A 12,803-nucleotide genomic window follows, 5' to 3' on the forward strand; every position below is an offset into this window, starting at 1 on the left:
TTGAAAGAGATTAGGGACTAGACAATCATTTCATTTGTGTTTCTGAAATCTCAGGGATGTTGGTATGCATGTTATTGGGCCCTGAACAGTGCTGATTTTACACTGTTTTCAATGGGGCTTGAATTAGTGGACTGGACCCTGTAGTGCAACCTCATGGCCTATGGACGAGCGCAACTTGCGGTGGCGCCCTTTCCTCAAGCAGCTGCTTCCTGTTTCCTTTTCTGACGGAGTGTCGGATCGGCCTCTGTGCTACCATAGAGCTACAACCCATCTGCACTCTTTTCTGAGTAACGTGACCTTGCAAATTACCTGTGTGCCTTCCAAATGATACTACGCAGTACTTGGTGAGTGTTATCCTTTCATAACACAACAATTACAATTCGCGCCCATTAGCCAGATGTTTGTTGGTCCTGATGTGATGTTCTGGGGAGAGCAAGTTTTACGTAGCCGCGGAGGTCAGTCGTGCTGTAGACGTTGTCTGCATTGCGTCAGTCGTACTCCGTTTAAATGTACATGGTAGGCTAGACTGGAGAGTACATGCGCATCGTGTCAATGGCGGCAGGTGACGTGACGAGGGTCGTCCACCGATGTGAGCAAGCAAGTGAAGATTGCAAACTTGGTGAGCACTGATTGAGGAATGTAGCTTACTACATGTAGTTAGTTGGTCATCACTGATCATGCCGGTGATAGTTATATGTCACTGGGCATCATGGAGATCGACTGAGGTGGTGCTTATCACCTTACCGGCATGACCGGTAATTTTATTGTAACCAGTGTGTGTCATAATACATTACATGCATTCTAACCAGTCATTCAGTCAAGTTATCATGGTTACTCTTGAAATTGCACACATGCAGACTTGTACCGATTGGCTTTACAAAGCCCTTTAGCCAAAAAGTTGGTTCCATAGGGTTAAATTACATGCTGTTATTGGACCATTACCTGGTAGTCATGCATTGTCATTTTTCTATCAGGAGTTTTCAGTTATGTGTAAATTTAAGAACTTAGGCCTATCTACAGTGTCACACACAACCCCAATTGACTAGTTTGTAGAGACGCCATAACTGGGTGGCATTGCACTTGACACACTTGTACTTGGAGAATCACGACACCCTATTGGTTACCGAGTCACTCAACGTGTCCGCACCACCTGTCCATGAGCAGTGTGCCACCACTTTAACGGCTTCTTATTCTGTTTGCCCTGTTACACTCTACATGGACAAGTCATTTACAGTCTCTTTTTTTCGATGGCCACTCCTTATTATACACGTACTTTGACAATCCTGCATCAATTGTTTCATTTTGTTAACATTTCCAATTTCTTTTCCAGACTTGTCCCACTGCCTCCTGACCGCCTTCCCTGACGCCGTCTTCCACCTCACGAGGCACACCACCATCGAGTCATGTGACTTGTCGCATAACTTGCTGAAGAAATTGCCGGCCAAGTTTGCCGCAACGTTTGTTCATTTGAAAGGTAAGTGGCAATGTGTGTGGGTGTGAACTGTGTACATTGGCGATCTCACATTTGGCGACAGAGAGAGCACACCGTCTGAAACATTGATTTAACTGGCTGCTTGTGGAGTCGCACATGCTCACAAAAGAGATTGATCTTTCAAGCTACATGTAGCTACATGGTGTCACTGCAAACCACAAGCCTTACAGCGACCCACCATGAAAACCTTCTGATCTTATCTCAACAGGTTGGTCTTTAGAAACCGTGGTCCCTCCCTGTAATTAAAATGACTAGTTCATTTCTGAATACAGTAAATGCTATTTTAGTACCTTTCAGAAACCAACCCTGTCCAGGATGCCAAAAGTTAGTGATTGTATTGTATTCATTTCTATTTTCTGTAATTCAATGTTTAATGCCAGTCCTTGACCTGTCGTCAAACAAACTTGAAAGTCTCCAAGATGGGCTGTCACGACTACACGACCTTCAGACTCTTAATTTAGCCAACAACGTCCTCACTGTATTCCCAGCAGCAATCATCTCTAGTCTTCCAAAATTGGAGGTGCTGAATCTTCAGAATAACAGTATTTCAGGTGAGACTTCAATAGCCTGGATGAACAAGCCTGGCTGGTAAAGTACCGTAATGACATTGGCTGAATGCAAGGGGAGTGTCACAATACCTCAAAACTGTTCAGTTTCATCTCAATTTCTTTTTTTTTAACTCCACTCTTCTCCATTTCGCCCAGTTTACAGCACACAATGCACAGATGGCTGAATAATAATAACAGGCTTCTTATGTAGTGCTTTTAACTAAGACCGGAGCATTTTCCATTTTGCTTACCCCTGCTGATCGGGCTCATGAAACATTCCAAATACCAACTCAGCTCCCTGGGGAGTATACAGCTCGATGCCACTATTTCAGCAGAGCAGCTAAATCATCTCCGCCCTCACAGGTACCCAATTACTCCGGGGGGGGGGGAGAAGCAAAGAGTGACAAAGAACCTTGCCCAAGGGCAATGTATGATACATGTACACGGAGATAGGATGGAAGTTGAAGACATGCAACCATGGTGCACTGTGTGTTGTTAGTTTTTTTATTCGGAATTTCCCAATGATTCTATGCATTTACTGTGCATCCAGATGTAGACTGCCAGTGTTTGTCAACGGCTTCATCCACTTTGCAAGAGATCAACTTGGAGGGGAATCCTCTGACGAACAACTGTCGAACCCTCCTCAAAGACGTCACGGAAGTGAACATTAAGATGACTCATTCTGATGAGCATTAGTTCAGTTGGTCTGTCTCAGGCCACAACTTGGAGGCAGCACCGGCAAAATGTTGCAGTAGTGCAACTTAGAAGACAGTGGGTCTTTAGTTGACTATCTGTGCTTGGTTGGAACTTGGAAAAGGTACACAAATGGAACAGGAAGTTACATAGTTTAAAAAATAAAAATCAAATAATGCTGTACTTTTTTTAAGAGGTAAACATAATCCACAAACTTTTACAGGGGTGCATCTGAAATAAGAACAGCCATTGCGTTTTTTCCAATTATTAATAAACCATTTCCATTATTTCAAGCACTAAAGAAGCAAGGTCAATTGGGAACAAAGCACATGCACGAGACAGAACTCACAACCGCGTTCGCAAGCTTCATTTTGGGCATGTCTTTGCGGATTGAAGTGATTTCAGTTAGGAGCACGGTATAAGGCCAGAACTTGTCTATCATATTCAAGATAGACCATTCAGTAGTCTGGTGGCATAACTGCCAAGAGGTAGAGACCAGACTTCAGATGTTCCATTTGACAAAGGTACATGTATGTAATTGTGCGGTGGTGAAGAAGTGTGCGAAACGGGTGCCAATTTATTTGCCTGTTACTGCAATATCTTCATTATTTTACATGGGACTTCAAGTGTCCAAAATGTTGTGATGTAGATTCCACCAGCGGGCTGTAGCAACGACATTCATCTCATGACTTCAATTTGTGTTTTGCCGAAGGAATAATAAATTATGTGGGTATCGCAAATTTCATTTTTTGGTGGACTCATTTTTTTTATTGATGTCTGAAACAATTGTTAAAAATGTCTTCTTTCTGAGTTCTAATTTTCCGAGAGTTATAACCATCTCATCAAAAACCTGAACTATTTTATTTAAAATGTATGTTACAAATTCTAAATATCAGTTGGAAATTCTTCAAATTGTATTAGAAAAGCAAACAAATTGCGACAATAATGCCGACGTAATTATCAATTAATGGAGATTGGGGGCGCGCTTTACACACGCAAAAAGTTTTTCAGCGCAGAAGCCCTTATTTTGACTCAAAAAAAATGGAAATCTTCGCAGTTAAAATGTTCCTTTAAACACCATTGGTCATTTCGAAATTGACATGGGAACCCAGCAATTGATATCCAGTGGCAGGGTGGCGTTAGAAATAACTGTTAAAGAGATAGACGGTAGGTAATGATGGACACAGTCAAGGAGAGTGAACAAATTTCGGAAAAATTACATCGATTATCAAAACTTACGGAAACGTGCAGAGTTTCTCTCTCTGCTTTAACAAAACTTATCCTCAGGCCATAGATTATTGATGACCTGGGCGAATATTGCCGATTGGGAACTCACTGGCAACGCAACATTCAAAATTTCCGATACTGCGATGATCGAATTTCCGCGATAATATAGCAATCGAGTGTAACAATATTCATCATCTTGTTTCAGTATATTTTCATGAAAGTGAACATTATTTTGGAAAAGGTAAAATAAAAATATTTTGGGTGTTACCAGGTCCAGTTTTCGCCCTGCTCTCACCTAACGCTGGTTCATTTTGCTTTGTTGAGTCACATTGATTCTGTTCCGTCGTTTCACTTGTCAGCTTTGTACTTTCGCAAACGTGTGCTGTACGCTAGACGTGCGTACAAGATGCAGACCGGTAAATAATCCGAAAACTGCTTGCGCGGGTCAAATCACAATTAGAAATGCACTCAATTCCCTACGAAATAGAGCATTTTGTGGCCCATGAACTTGAAGATTTGTAGAAAATACAGGTTTAGGCGGGTAAAGAGAATACCAGCGTACATCTTAGTGAGATTTGGAAGAAATCGGTGCCTGGAAACGGAGTATTTTTAGAGAAGTGTAGGTATCGATATTTAAAAATGACGAGGGGCTTCAAGACTGCATTGTACGGGTGACCCTCCGTGGAAATAAATATCTTCGGAAGTCATGAGTTAATGAATGGAAATTTGAAAAGGAAATGAAACATCATAATCTGGGCTTTAATTTGACGTGCATCTCGAACGCCTGAGAAACTCGTGAGTATTTTTCCTGACTTTTTGAAGTTCGGGTATACACTGTTGGCTACGACAGTTTACTTAGTGGCCTGCAACCATGAACAATTCTGACTAGCGCCCTCCTGCGGTCTTACACTTTCTTCTCACAGTTCCGCCCCGGATTTTGCGCTCGGAATTAGAATATGTTGTATCCTCGCTTTTGTTCTTTTCGCATACCAGACATTCTTTTGTGCATTTCAGAGTTTTCTTGCTGAGCAAAAAATGCGCGAGTTGTTGATTTCGATGGAACTTCGGCTAGAGGTAACAACTTCCTTTTTGCCAGCCTCTGCCGATAACCTTACGTTTCTGGCTGCCTGCAGCTTACGGGAGGCATGAGAAAGCAGTTCGAATGGTGAGTTGCAGTTTTTAATTCAATGCACACACTTGCAGTACACTTTGATTGGTAAACGATGTTTTAATGCTGCCAGTACGCAGTTTTGTAGGATCTGCTTCTCATTAAATCATGTTACATGTGACTACTTGTATGAACCTGAATAATTATCTCACGGCAATGTGTGATTGTTTGTACATAACCTTATAATTTTATGGTCCATATTAAGAGTTTCGTTTCACGCGTGATTTATTACAACCCCAGTTATTAAACAAAGGGGGAAATGAAACCATTTACCTTGGTTAATTACTGTACGGACTTTCAAGAGTTGGTAATTCTAGACCCATGATTTTCTGAGCTGTTTTCCTGAGGTCGTACCATTTCCTTGTTTGAGTTTTGTGAGATGCAAAAACAAATGAACTGAAATAACAGTAACAGTAGAATGACTTTTATAAAAGAACCAGAAGTGTGTTGTCAATGGTAAAATATGATTTTGTAGATAATGTGTTTTATACTTGTCATTAAATTGTAAATTAATGAATACATTCTTTTTATGAATACATGGACCATTCCTGGTGAGTTAGGTAATGTGGTTAACATCACAGTAAGGGAACCGCTGTCCCGGAACAATCAACTTTAAACCTGTAGTAAGGAATTAAAATTTCATGTAATGTACTGATATTTATTTATTATTATACCATTTAAGAGACTGATTTTTCGCCCAGATGAGAAAAATATGGCCCACTCGGATACGTTGAGGTTTCGTATATTTCAAAACTTGAGCTCCATTAGCCTCGACTCTGTTAATGATTCAGTGCGTGCCCTAACTTTTATTTTTTGTCGCTTTTATGGTATCTTCAAGTTTAGTCTCTGGCGACCACGCGCACACCCACATCATCATGTCTTCTGCAGCTGAACAGTCTGCAAAATGCACAACGAAACAATTTAGGTTTATTGGTTAAATTATCAATCACTCATCAAAACATTGACTGACGTCTGCTTCCTCCAAGCGCAGATTGACAAAGCAGAATAACACCCCTCGAAGAGAGAATGAATTTTACTTCATTTTATTTCTTCAGTAACCGATTAGTCCGTTTCGGGATATTAACAACTGTGTAGGCTAAAGCTATTTCCGGAAGAAAATATTTTTTGCCAAAATTTTCTTTGTAATAATAGTGATTCGTCGACCAATTCGTGCTTGGGCATTTTACCATTTTAACTTTAAGTTATCGGGTTTTTTTTTGCAAATATGAAGCCGCACGCGCGGCGAACGTTAGATAGGACACCAGCTCAATCTGTGCAAGATGAGGCTAGGTTTCCAGTCTACCAGCAAAGATCTGTTGCTTGGCGACGTGTTGAAACAGAGGCGTACGTGTATCGCATCGGAGCCGAAGCAAGGTTGTGTGCGTGTACGTGTAAGCCGAGGCCCATTTCCGGCTATGCGTTGGCATGATTCGTGGCCTACGGACAATCTCCCATCAACAATATGCATTAGAGACGGCAGTTGTTCAACATCGAGCGACTTAGTGTACTTATTTCTCATCATATAGCGTGACTGTGAGTATAACAAATACTGTAGAGTTTTGGTGGTGCGTAGAAGATAAGAACACACCTAGCCTCCATGCGAGCTAGTCGAGTTAGGCCTAAAATTTATGTCCCAATTTATGCATCCTTTTCCACACGTGCCAATCGTGTTAGTGACCGTGGTGGATATTGAAGGGTTCCCATTCTCGACAAGCTTTTATTCCTATGGGATCCCTCCACATACATGACATGTATTGTTTTTTCTTGTGTTATACACAATATCTAATATTTTGTCGTATGTGGAAATAAAGTGAGATTGAGGTCCTAAAAGTTCAAATTTGGAAAACGTTGAAGGTGGTATGGTTGAGTATTAAAAGTAAAAAATGAAAATGGAAGTAATGAGAACATAGAATGATTGACGTTTGACATGTCGGATGATGGAATTTTGACTTGTAAGCGTACAGTTAACAAATTTAAAATGGGCTACATGTTTGGAAAACGTGACAGACACATCTTGAGTATTTGGTAAGGACACAGGACACAGACAGGACATAACGTGGTGCATTTATAATGTACAACAAGGCACCATGACACCAACACATTTGTTTGCTGAAAATAGTTGGAATAAATTTCTGGTTCAGTGGTTAGATAACATAGGCACCACCAGCATGGATTTTTGTACACCCACCCCAAAACTGTGGGGTTCATCATCTGCTGCGCTCCCACACAGCGGATGTCGAACCCCACAGTTCTGTGGGTACATTACACCAAAGTTTTTATTTATTTCAAGACCTTATGATAGGCTGTACATTATAAAATATGACTACAAGAATGCGTGTGGTAAATAACAACTTTACTTAGAGGATCACAATTGGGTTTTTTTTCAGACTACAAAGGGCCAACAGCATTCTTTGACAGCAGAGTTCCACAGACAGCTTCAAGATGCCGTCTGAGAAGGGGAGTGGAAAGACCGACATGGAACGCATCGGCCTGTTTCAGGAGATGGAATATGTGACAATTAGTGATAAATACAAAATGCCTGGAACAAGTAAGTTAGTTTTGGGTTTGTTGGTGTAGCAGTTTGAATGTACATTTTACAGGCAACAGCAGATATTTTCATCCCTTTTCCGAGCGTCATGGTGATCGTAACCCTACATGTTGGACGCAGTCAGTTGATCACAGCATTACTGATCAATCTTGATGCCTGATCTGTCAACGTTTAACTTCTGCCTATCTGGACAAATTAGGTGTCATTTGAGAGCTACTTAGGTCTCCTGTCTGAGGGTGTGAAGCAATGACAGATACCTCCCTCGGTTATGCAAGCATAGGTCAAAAGGTCAGGCATACTCCAATGAAGTTGCCAAATCACCTTTTCTTCCACAGTTGTGGAAGGCTTTTTCCCCGAAGGATGAAGTCCAAGATGTCCTGAATTCTCAACTGATATCACAGTTCAGTTGACTGATCAACTGACAGATCGTGTGGGCTCATACCCAACAAATATACTTGCATTAGGAGTCCTACTACTTGTGTAATGTTTTCAGTCTTTGCAAAATACAGAGAATCAGAAAAATTACAGATGAAAGATGAGAGTGTATCCAAACGAACATGGTCTTTGTGTTGGACACTTTTAAAGAGTTGCTGTTCCATTCTTCGTGTTTGCAGAGGCCTTCAACGTGTCCGCTTACAAAGGCAAGCAAATGCTGCCTGGTGGAAGCAAGACCAGGACGGCAGGGCAAGGGGGTTACTTCAGCGAGAAGTTCACCCGCATCATGGAGGGCGAAGCGTACAGTGACCCTGTGAAGATGCGTAGGCAGTACAAAGTCAAGGAATCCAAGAAGAACATTGGGAAGGCATTCCTGCCCAGCAGTGGGACCAAAATGCAGTGAGTACCGTAGTGACAAGGGGTCCTAAGCAAAATCTGTCCTGGGCCACCCTGGCCCATCAGGCCAGGGTCTATCTCCGGTTTCCTTGGCACGAAACAACTGGGAATAGCTGTGCACCCCTTGGTTGGGATGCCAGTCCATCACAGGTTACTCCCTAGACTGAAATCAAGTGGGACTTACATTGCTCTGCCCTAGTTAGCCATCCCTTCAGCCTGTACCCACTACTGCGATGGTCGTCACGCTCGGCCCGGCAGGTTGCATAAGGCACCCTTATTTGATAGCCTTTATTGTACAACGTATATCATATGTCACCAGTGAGTAAGTCCGACTTGATGAATAAGCCAATCGGACCCCCTGCAGTGATATGTAGTTATTCATAATTGCATATGAACAACATGATCTTGCATAATGTATACGGAATTTCCACCAATCAATCAGAGATCCCGACTTGAATCAAGTCTAGTTACTCCCCAGCTAATGCAGTTGCCCCTTTATAGACTCCTTGGTGGAGAGAGGCAAATTGGGGTAAAGTGGCTTGCTCAAGGATACAACCTGTGGCCAGCAGGTGGATTCTATCCCTAACCCCTCCACCACGCTCTTCTCTCAGCAATTATAAGAGTTGCTTCACATTTGTGTGTTCCATGAACACTCCTCAAAAGTTGTTGGAATACAACTTCTTACAGTCGAGTCAGTATATATTTCTGACAATCTGACAAGAAGTTTCACAGCTGTTGGTTACCTACCCACACCAAGACAAGTTTGTGCAATGACATACATCCTTTGTGAGCTGGATATTGATTTAGGAGAAATGTGCATGTATAATTCTTTGAATGTGACTGGTTTATGTCCAGGGTGCAACCACTCCAAGCAAACTACTTTTCCCAAAGTTTCTCCCGAGGACAGTCAGTGTAATAATTTTGAAATGAACGCATCTTGTGGCTAGTTTTCAGCTGTTTTGTATTTGTAGTAAAAAAAAGCACATCGGCCTCACCTGATTTTTCCATTCAGCAGATCCATATGGAGTCTGCACATTTTCAGCTAGGAAAGGAATCGGTTGTCAGTAAGTTTTCATTCATACTTGTGTTTTAGGAGTGGACTTGGCAACCATTATGGCACACTATCCGGTCCTGTGGGAGCCTTCAGTCCGGTGAAGAAACCCGGAAAACCCTACAAATCGGACGGTAGAAACTTCACCACAAATCCAGGAAAAATCGGAACAGGATATGGGTAAGCGAGTAGAAATGGTTCAATTTTTGTTGTTAAATGTTTTGAAAGAAGTCCATTTTGGGGATGAACACTCGAACCACAGTATATCACATTTTTAAAATTCTTCTTCAATTAGGTACCCATCGCTAACGATAGGCAAAGGCTATACCTATTCATCCAACCCATACAACAAAGGCAAAGAATTAAGACGGGTAAGTACCTACCAAATTTAACGATGAACTGGCCTTTATCCATACTTCACGGTTATCCTCTTATAATCAAATGCCAGTGCACTGACATATATGTACACGTAGACATGGTTGCTGCAAATGCCTGATGTGCAACACTTCAACCGTAACAATACTTTCAGAAAGAACTAGAGGCCCACAAGAGTGCGACCAAAGGTGGAGCCTTCAAGCTGGGGATGCACCCGAAGGCCGTGTTTGACGCCAACCCCTACGCTACTGACAAACCCTTGCCACCCATCAAGAAGATCGGAACACCCAAGAGAGAAGTCAAACCGTTCAAGCCCAGTCACCCAGCAAAAGAAGTAAGGACACTTCGTTCCAAAAAGACCGCACTTAATATTTTGACCAGCAGATATGTGTGACCGGATCCCGCAAAACGAGTCCTAAGGCCATGAGTTTGGTTTTAGTTTGTGTTGGAAAGAGCGAACTGGTCTCCTTATTTTGATATATTGCTCAGTTTAGCATTCGGTTGAAATGGACAGTTATGTGGGTCAATAATGTCAAGGGTTGATTCACACAATGATATTTTCTGAGGTCTTTCGATTCAAAAGTCACTGTTGCCACTCATGACTAATGTTTGTTAGGTTGGGCCACAATTTCAAATAAAACCAGACTTCATGGAATGCCAGGACAATTTTTTTCCTAAGGTTGTTAAGCAATTTGGCCAGTAAACTGCATTCTTCAATTTTTACAAAAAATTTTAAAAGTACCTCGGTGTTTTTGCTTTTCCTCCGTAGTATACCTGTTCTCCAAACTACCTATCGATACGTGTCGTCACATTAACTTGTCTTCTGTTATCTTCAGATTGCTGGTTGCAAGGCGGGGACCTTTGACCCTTACCCCTCTCATTCCAACGATCCCTACAAGCTCAAGAAGAAGAAAGGACCTCCGCCAATGAACAACAGCGGCAAGATATTCATGCCTTCACCGGGTCCCAAATCGGCGACCACCACTTCCATCATCAACCAGAACGTTTTCAGGTTAGTCTGAATTGATTTTGTCCTGAATGGAAATATATTGGAATTTTAAGAAATTTTAGGGAAACTTTGGAAACCTTCGAAGATCACTCTTGTAATATGACGCAAGAGTGCATTTTTGACAAGGCATTTCAGACTATTATAAATCAAAGGAGAAATTAAAAAAACTAAAAAAAAAAATAAAAAACTGTGAGTGCAAAGTACATGTAATAAAATTAGTTTCCAAATATTTGAAGTCTGGAACTAATGACAGTCATTTCCTTATTTTGAACTGGCAAGTAATTCAGATACAATTATGGTACATGGGAAATACAACGGTTTGAACGTTGATGAACTGGCCCCTTTTATCCATATTTGACAATTTTATTTTTTTCAGGACCATTAATAGCACCAACTTCAGACAAGTCATAGCATCATCAGTATAGGACAGGAGAGCCCAAGTTCATTGCCCAAGGACAGAGAGACATTTCCAGATGACCGTTGTACCAGTGCAAGGTTGACTTGATATTGCATTTTAACTCTTCTACAACGGTTGAATACTGACGGCTCGAGTCCAGACTAGAGAAAGGTGAAAGATGCGAACCTGTCAACATGGAAACGTTGTTAAGGTTACGTTACATTTTTGTTCTGAATTGCCGGCTAAAGTAAATATAGCCCAAACCACGAATGACGGTTACTTACCTCATCCTGCTTGTCATAACAAGTGCGCTGATTTAACTTTCCAACTTCCTGTCCAACTGTCCACCAAAGAGTTAATATTCACTAAGTTAATTGGAAATTATATTTGCTGTGTCGATGTACATAAGTATATTTTATAACTGCCTCATTTTGTTTTGTAAAGTGATGTGTATATACATGTACAAAGCCATTTACCGTTTTCATATTTTAATACAGAAAAGTTCATTCTGAGGTACAATCACATGTGAAATTTTAGTATTTGGAGTCTGAAGTATGAGACGGAAAATTCTTGTACATATCAGACACACAACTTTTCTTTATAAAGCTGTGTCTCCAGTTATGTAATCCCTATATATGCCATTACAAATTGAAAACCACTGTACGTCTACAATTTTTGGACAGCTTAGAATGTCGTATTTCTTTCTGATGCTCTAGATGTTTGCCTGACGTGTACTGTGGGTTGTAGTTATGAAGAAATCCGGCCACTTTCCAGCCACTGGTGTTCAGTGCAAAATTCCGTCCAAGCGAAATGTGTTTGCTGAATATTGCTTTAGTGCCTAACAGATTTGTAAAATCTTGCTGCTTTTGTTAGAGTTTTGCATAATTAATTATTTACATTTCTGGTGATATGTTTTCAAGATCATGCGTACATTTCACTATGGGGCACATTCCATAATAAGCAGCAAGCAGCAAATTTTAACATAAGTAGACAAATGATGTGAAATGAATATTCGTGTCACAGCAGGGTTTCTTAAAGAGACAACATTTTCGACAAACTGTCAAATATGTTTGGGCGACATGCCCAGAAGTAGCTCAGATTCCAACTTGAAGATCTTGACTTTTTACAAAGGCTGCAGCATGTTTGTTTCGCTTGTCCTTTGTGTCTTATTTTCCAGAAAATCATGGTTGACAAATTCATCCACATTAAAACTTTTGGAAATACATGAGTATGACGTATTCCAGTTTGATATTTACGTGGTTTTGTTTGTTTTAATATTGTTTTTCCCTTCCTTTATGCAATTGTACGTTTATTTGATATGTTTTGTAATTTCTTTGATCTACTAAGAACTAACTGGTTTGTTTGTAAGGTACTAAATGAATCACAAAACAAGGGCAAAATATGCAAAATTCTGACATTTCAATAAATAAATTACTATAACATTGAGGTTCATCCCTGGAAATA

General features: G+C 40.9%; 2 protein-coding genes across 2 annotated transcripts; both read left to right on the plus strand.

Moving 5' to 3' along the window:
* The first annotated feature begins 210 nt into the window (after nt 1-210).
* LOC110973193 (leucine-rich repeat-containing protein 20-like) lies at nt 211-3,478 on the plus strand. The gene is made up of 4 exons (XM_022223868.2): nt 211-619; nt 1,331-1,474; nt 1,873-2,043; nt 2,591-3,478. Exons 1-4 carry the CDS (start codon nt 538-540, stop codon nt 2,734-2,736), a joined length of 543 nt encoding a protein of 180 aa, XP_022079560.2. The 5' UTR covers nt 211-537; the 3' UTR covers nt 2,737-3,478.
* Nucleotides 3,479-6,486: 3,008 nt separating this feature from the next.
* Nucleotides 6,487-12,564, plus strand: c4orf47 (chromosome 4 open reading frame 47). The gene is made up of 8 exons (XM_022223651.2): nt 6,487-6,661; nt 7,516-7,676; nt 8,291-8,510; nt 9,601-9,738; nt 9,854-9,929; nt 10,088-10,267; nt 10,770-10,945; nt 11,319-12,564. The coding sequence occupies exons 2-8, from the start codon at nt 7,571-7,573 to the stop codon at nt 11,365-11,367; spliced, it is 945 nt and encodes a 314-aa protein (XP_022079343.1). The 5' UTR covers nt 6,487-6,661; nt 7,516-7,570; the 3' UTR covers nt 11,368-12,564.
* Nucleotides 12,565-12,803: the final 239 nt, after the last annotated feature.

Source organism: Acanthaster planci, linkage group LG19 (genome assembly GCF_054643075.1).
Source record: "Acanthaster planci isolate LZ-2023a linkage group LG19, COTS_SCS, whole genome shotgun sequence".
NCBI lineage: Eukaryota > Metazoa > Echinodermata > Asteroidea > Valvatida > Acanthasteridae > Acanthaster > Acanthaster planci.

Excerpts from the sequence above, each read along its gene's own strand:
- LOC110973193 (XM_022223868.2), top strand. The coding sequence starts at position 538 with ATGCGCATCGTGTCAATGGCGGCAGGTGACGTGACGAGGGTCGTCCAC. Across the intron at positions 620-1,330 it reads AAGTGAAGATTGCAAACTTG|ACTTGTCCCACTGCCTCCTG; the intron begins GTGAGCACTGAT and ends TTTCTTTTCCAG. Across the intron at positions 2,044-2,590 it reads TCAGAATAACAGTATTTCAG|ATGTAGACTGCCAGTGTTTG; the intron begins GTGAGACTTCAA and ends CTGTGCATCCAG.
- c4orf47 (XM_022223651.2), top strand. The coding sequence starts at position 7,571 with ATGCCGTCTGAGAAGGGGAGTGGAAAGACCGACATGGAACGCATCGGC. Across the intron at positions 9,739-9,853 it reads AAAATCGGAACAGGATATGG|GTACCCATCGCTAACGATAG; the intron begins GTAAGCGAGTAG and ends TTCTTCAATTAG. Across the intron at positions 10,946-11,318 it reads ATCAACCAGAACGTTTTCAG|GACCATTAATAGCACCAACT; the intron begins GTTAGTCTGAAT and ends TATTTTTTTCAG.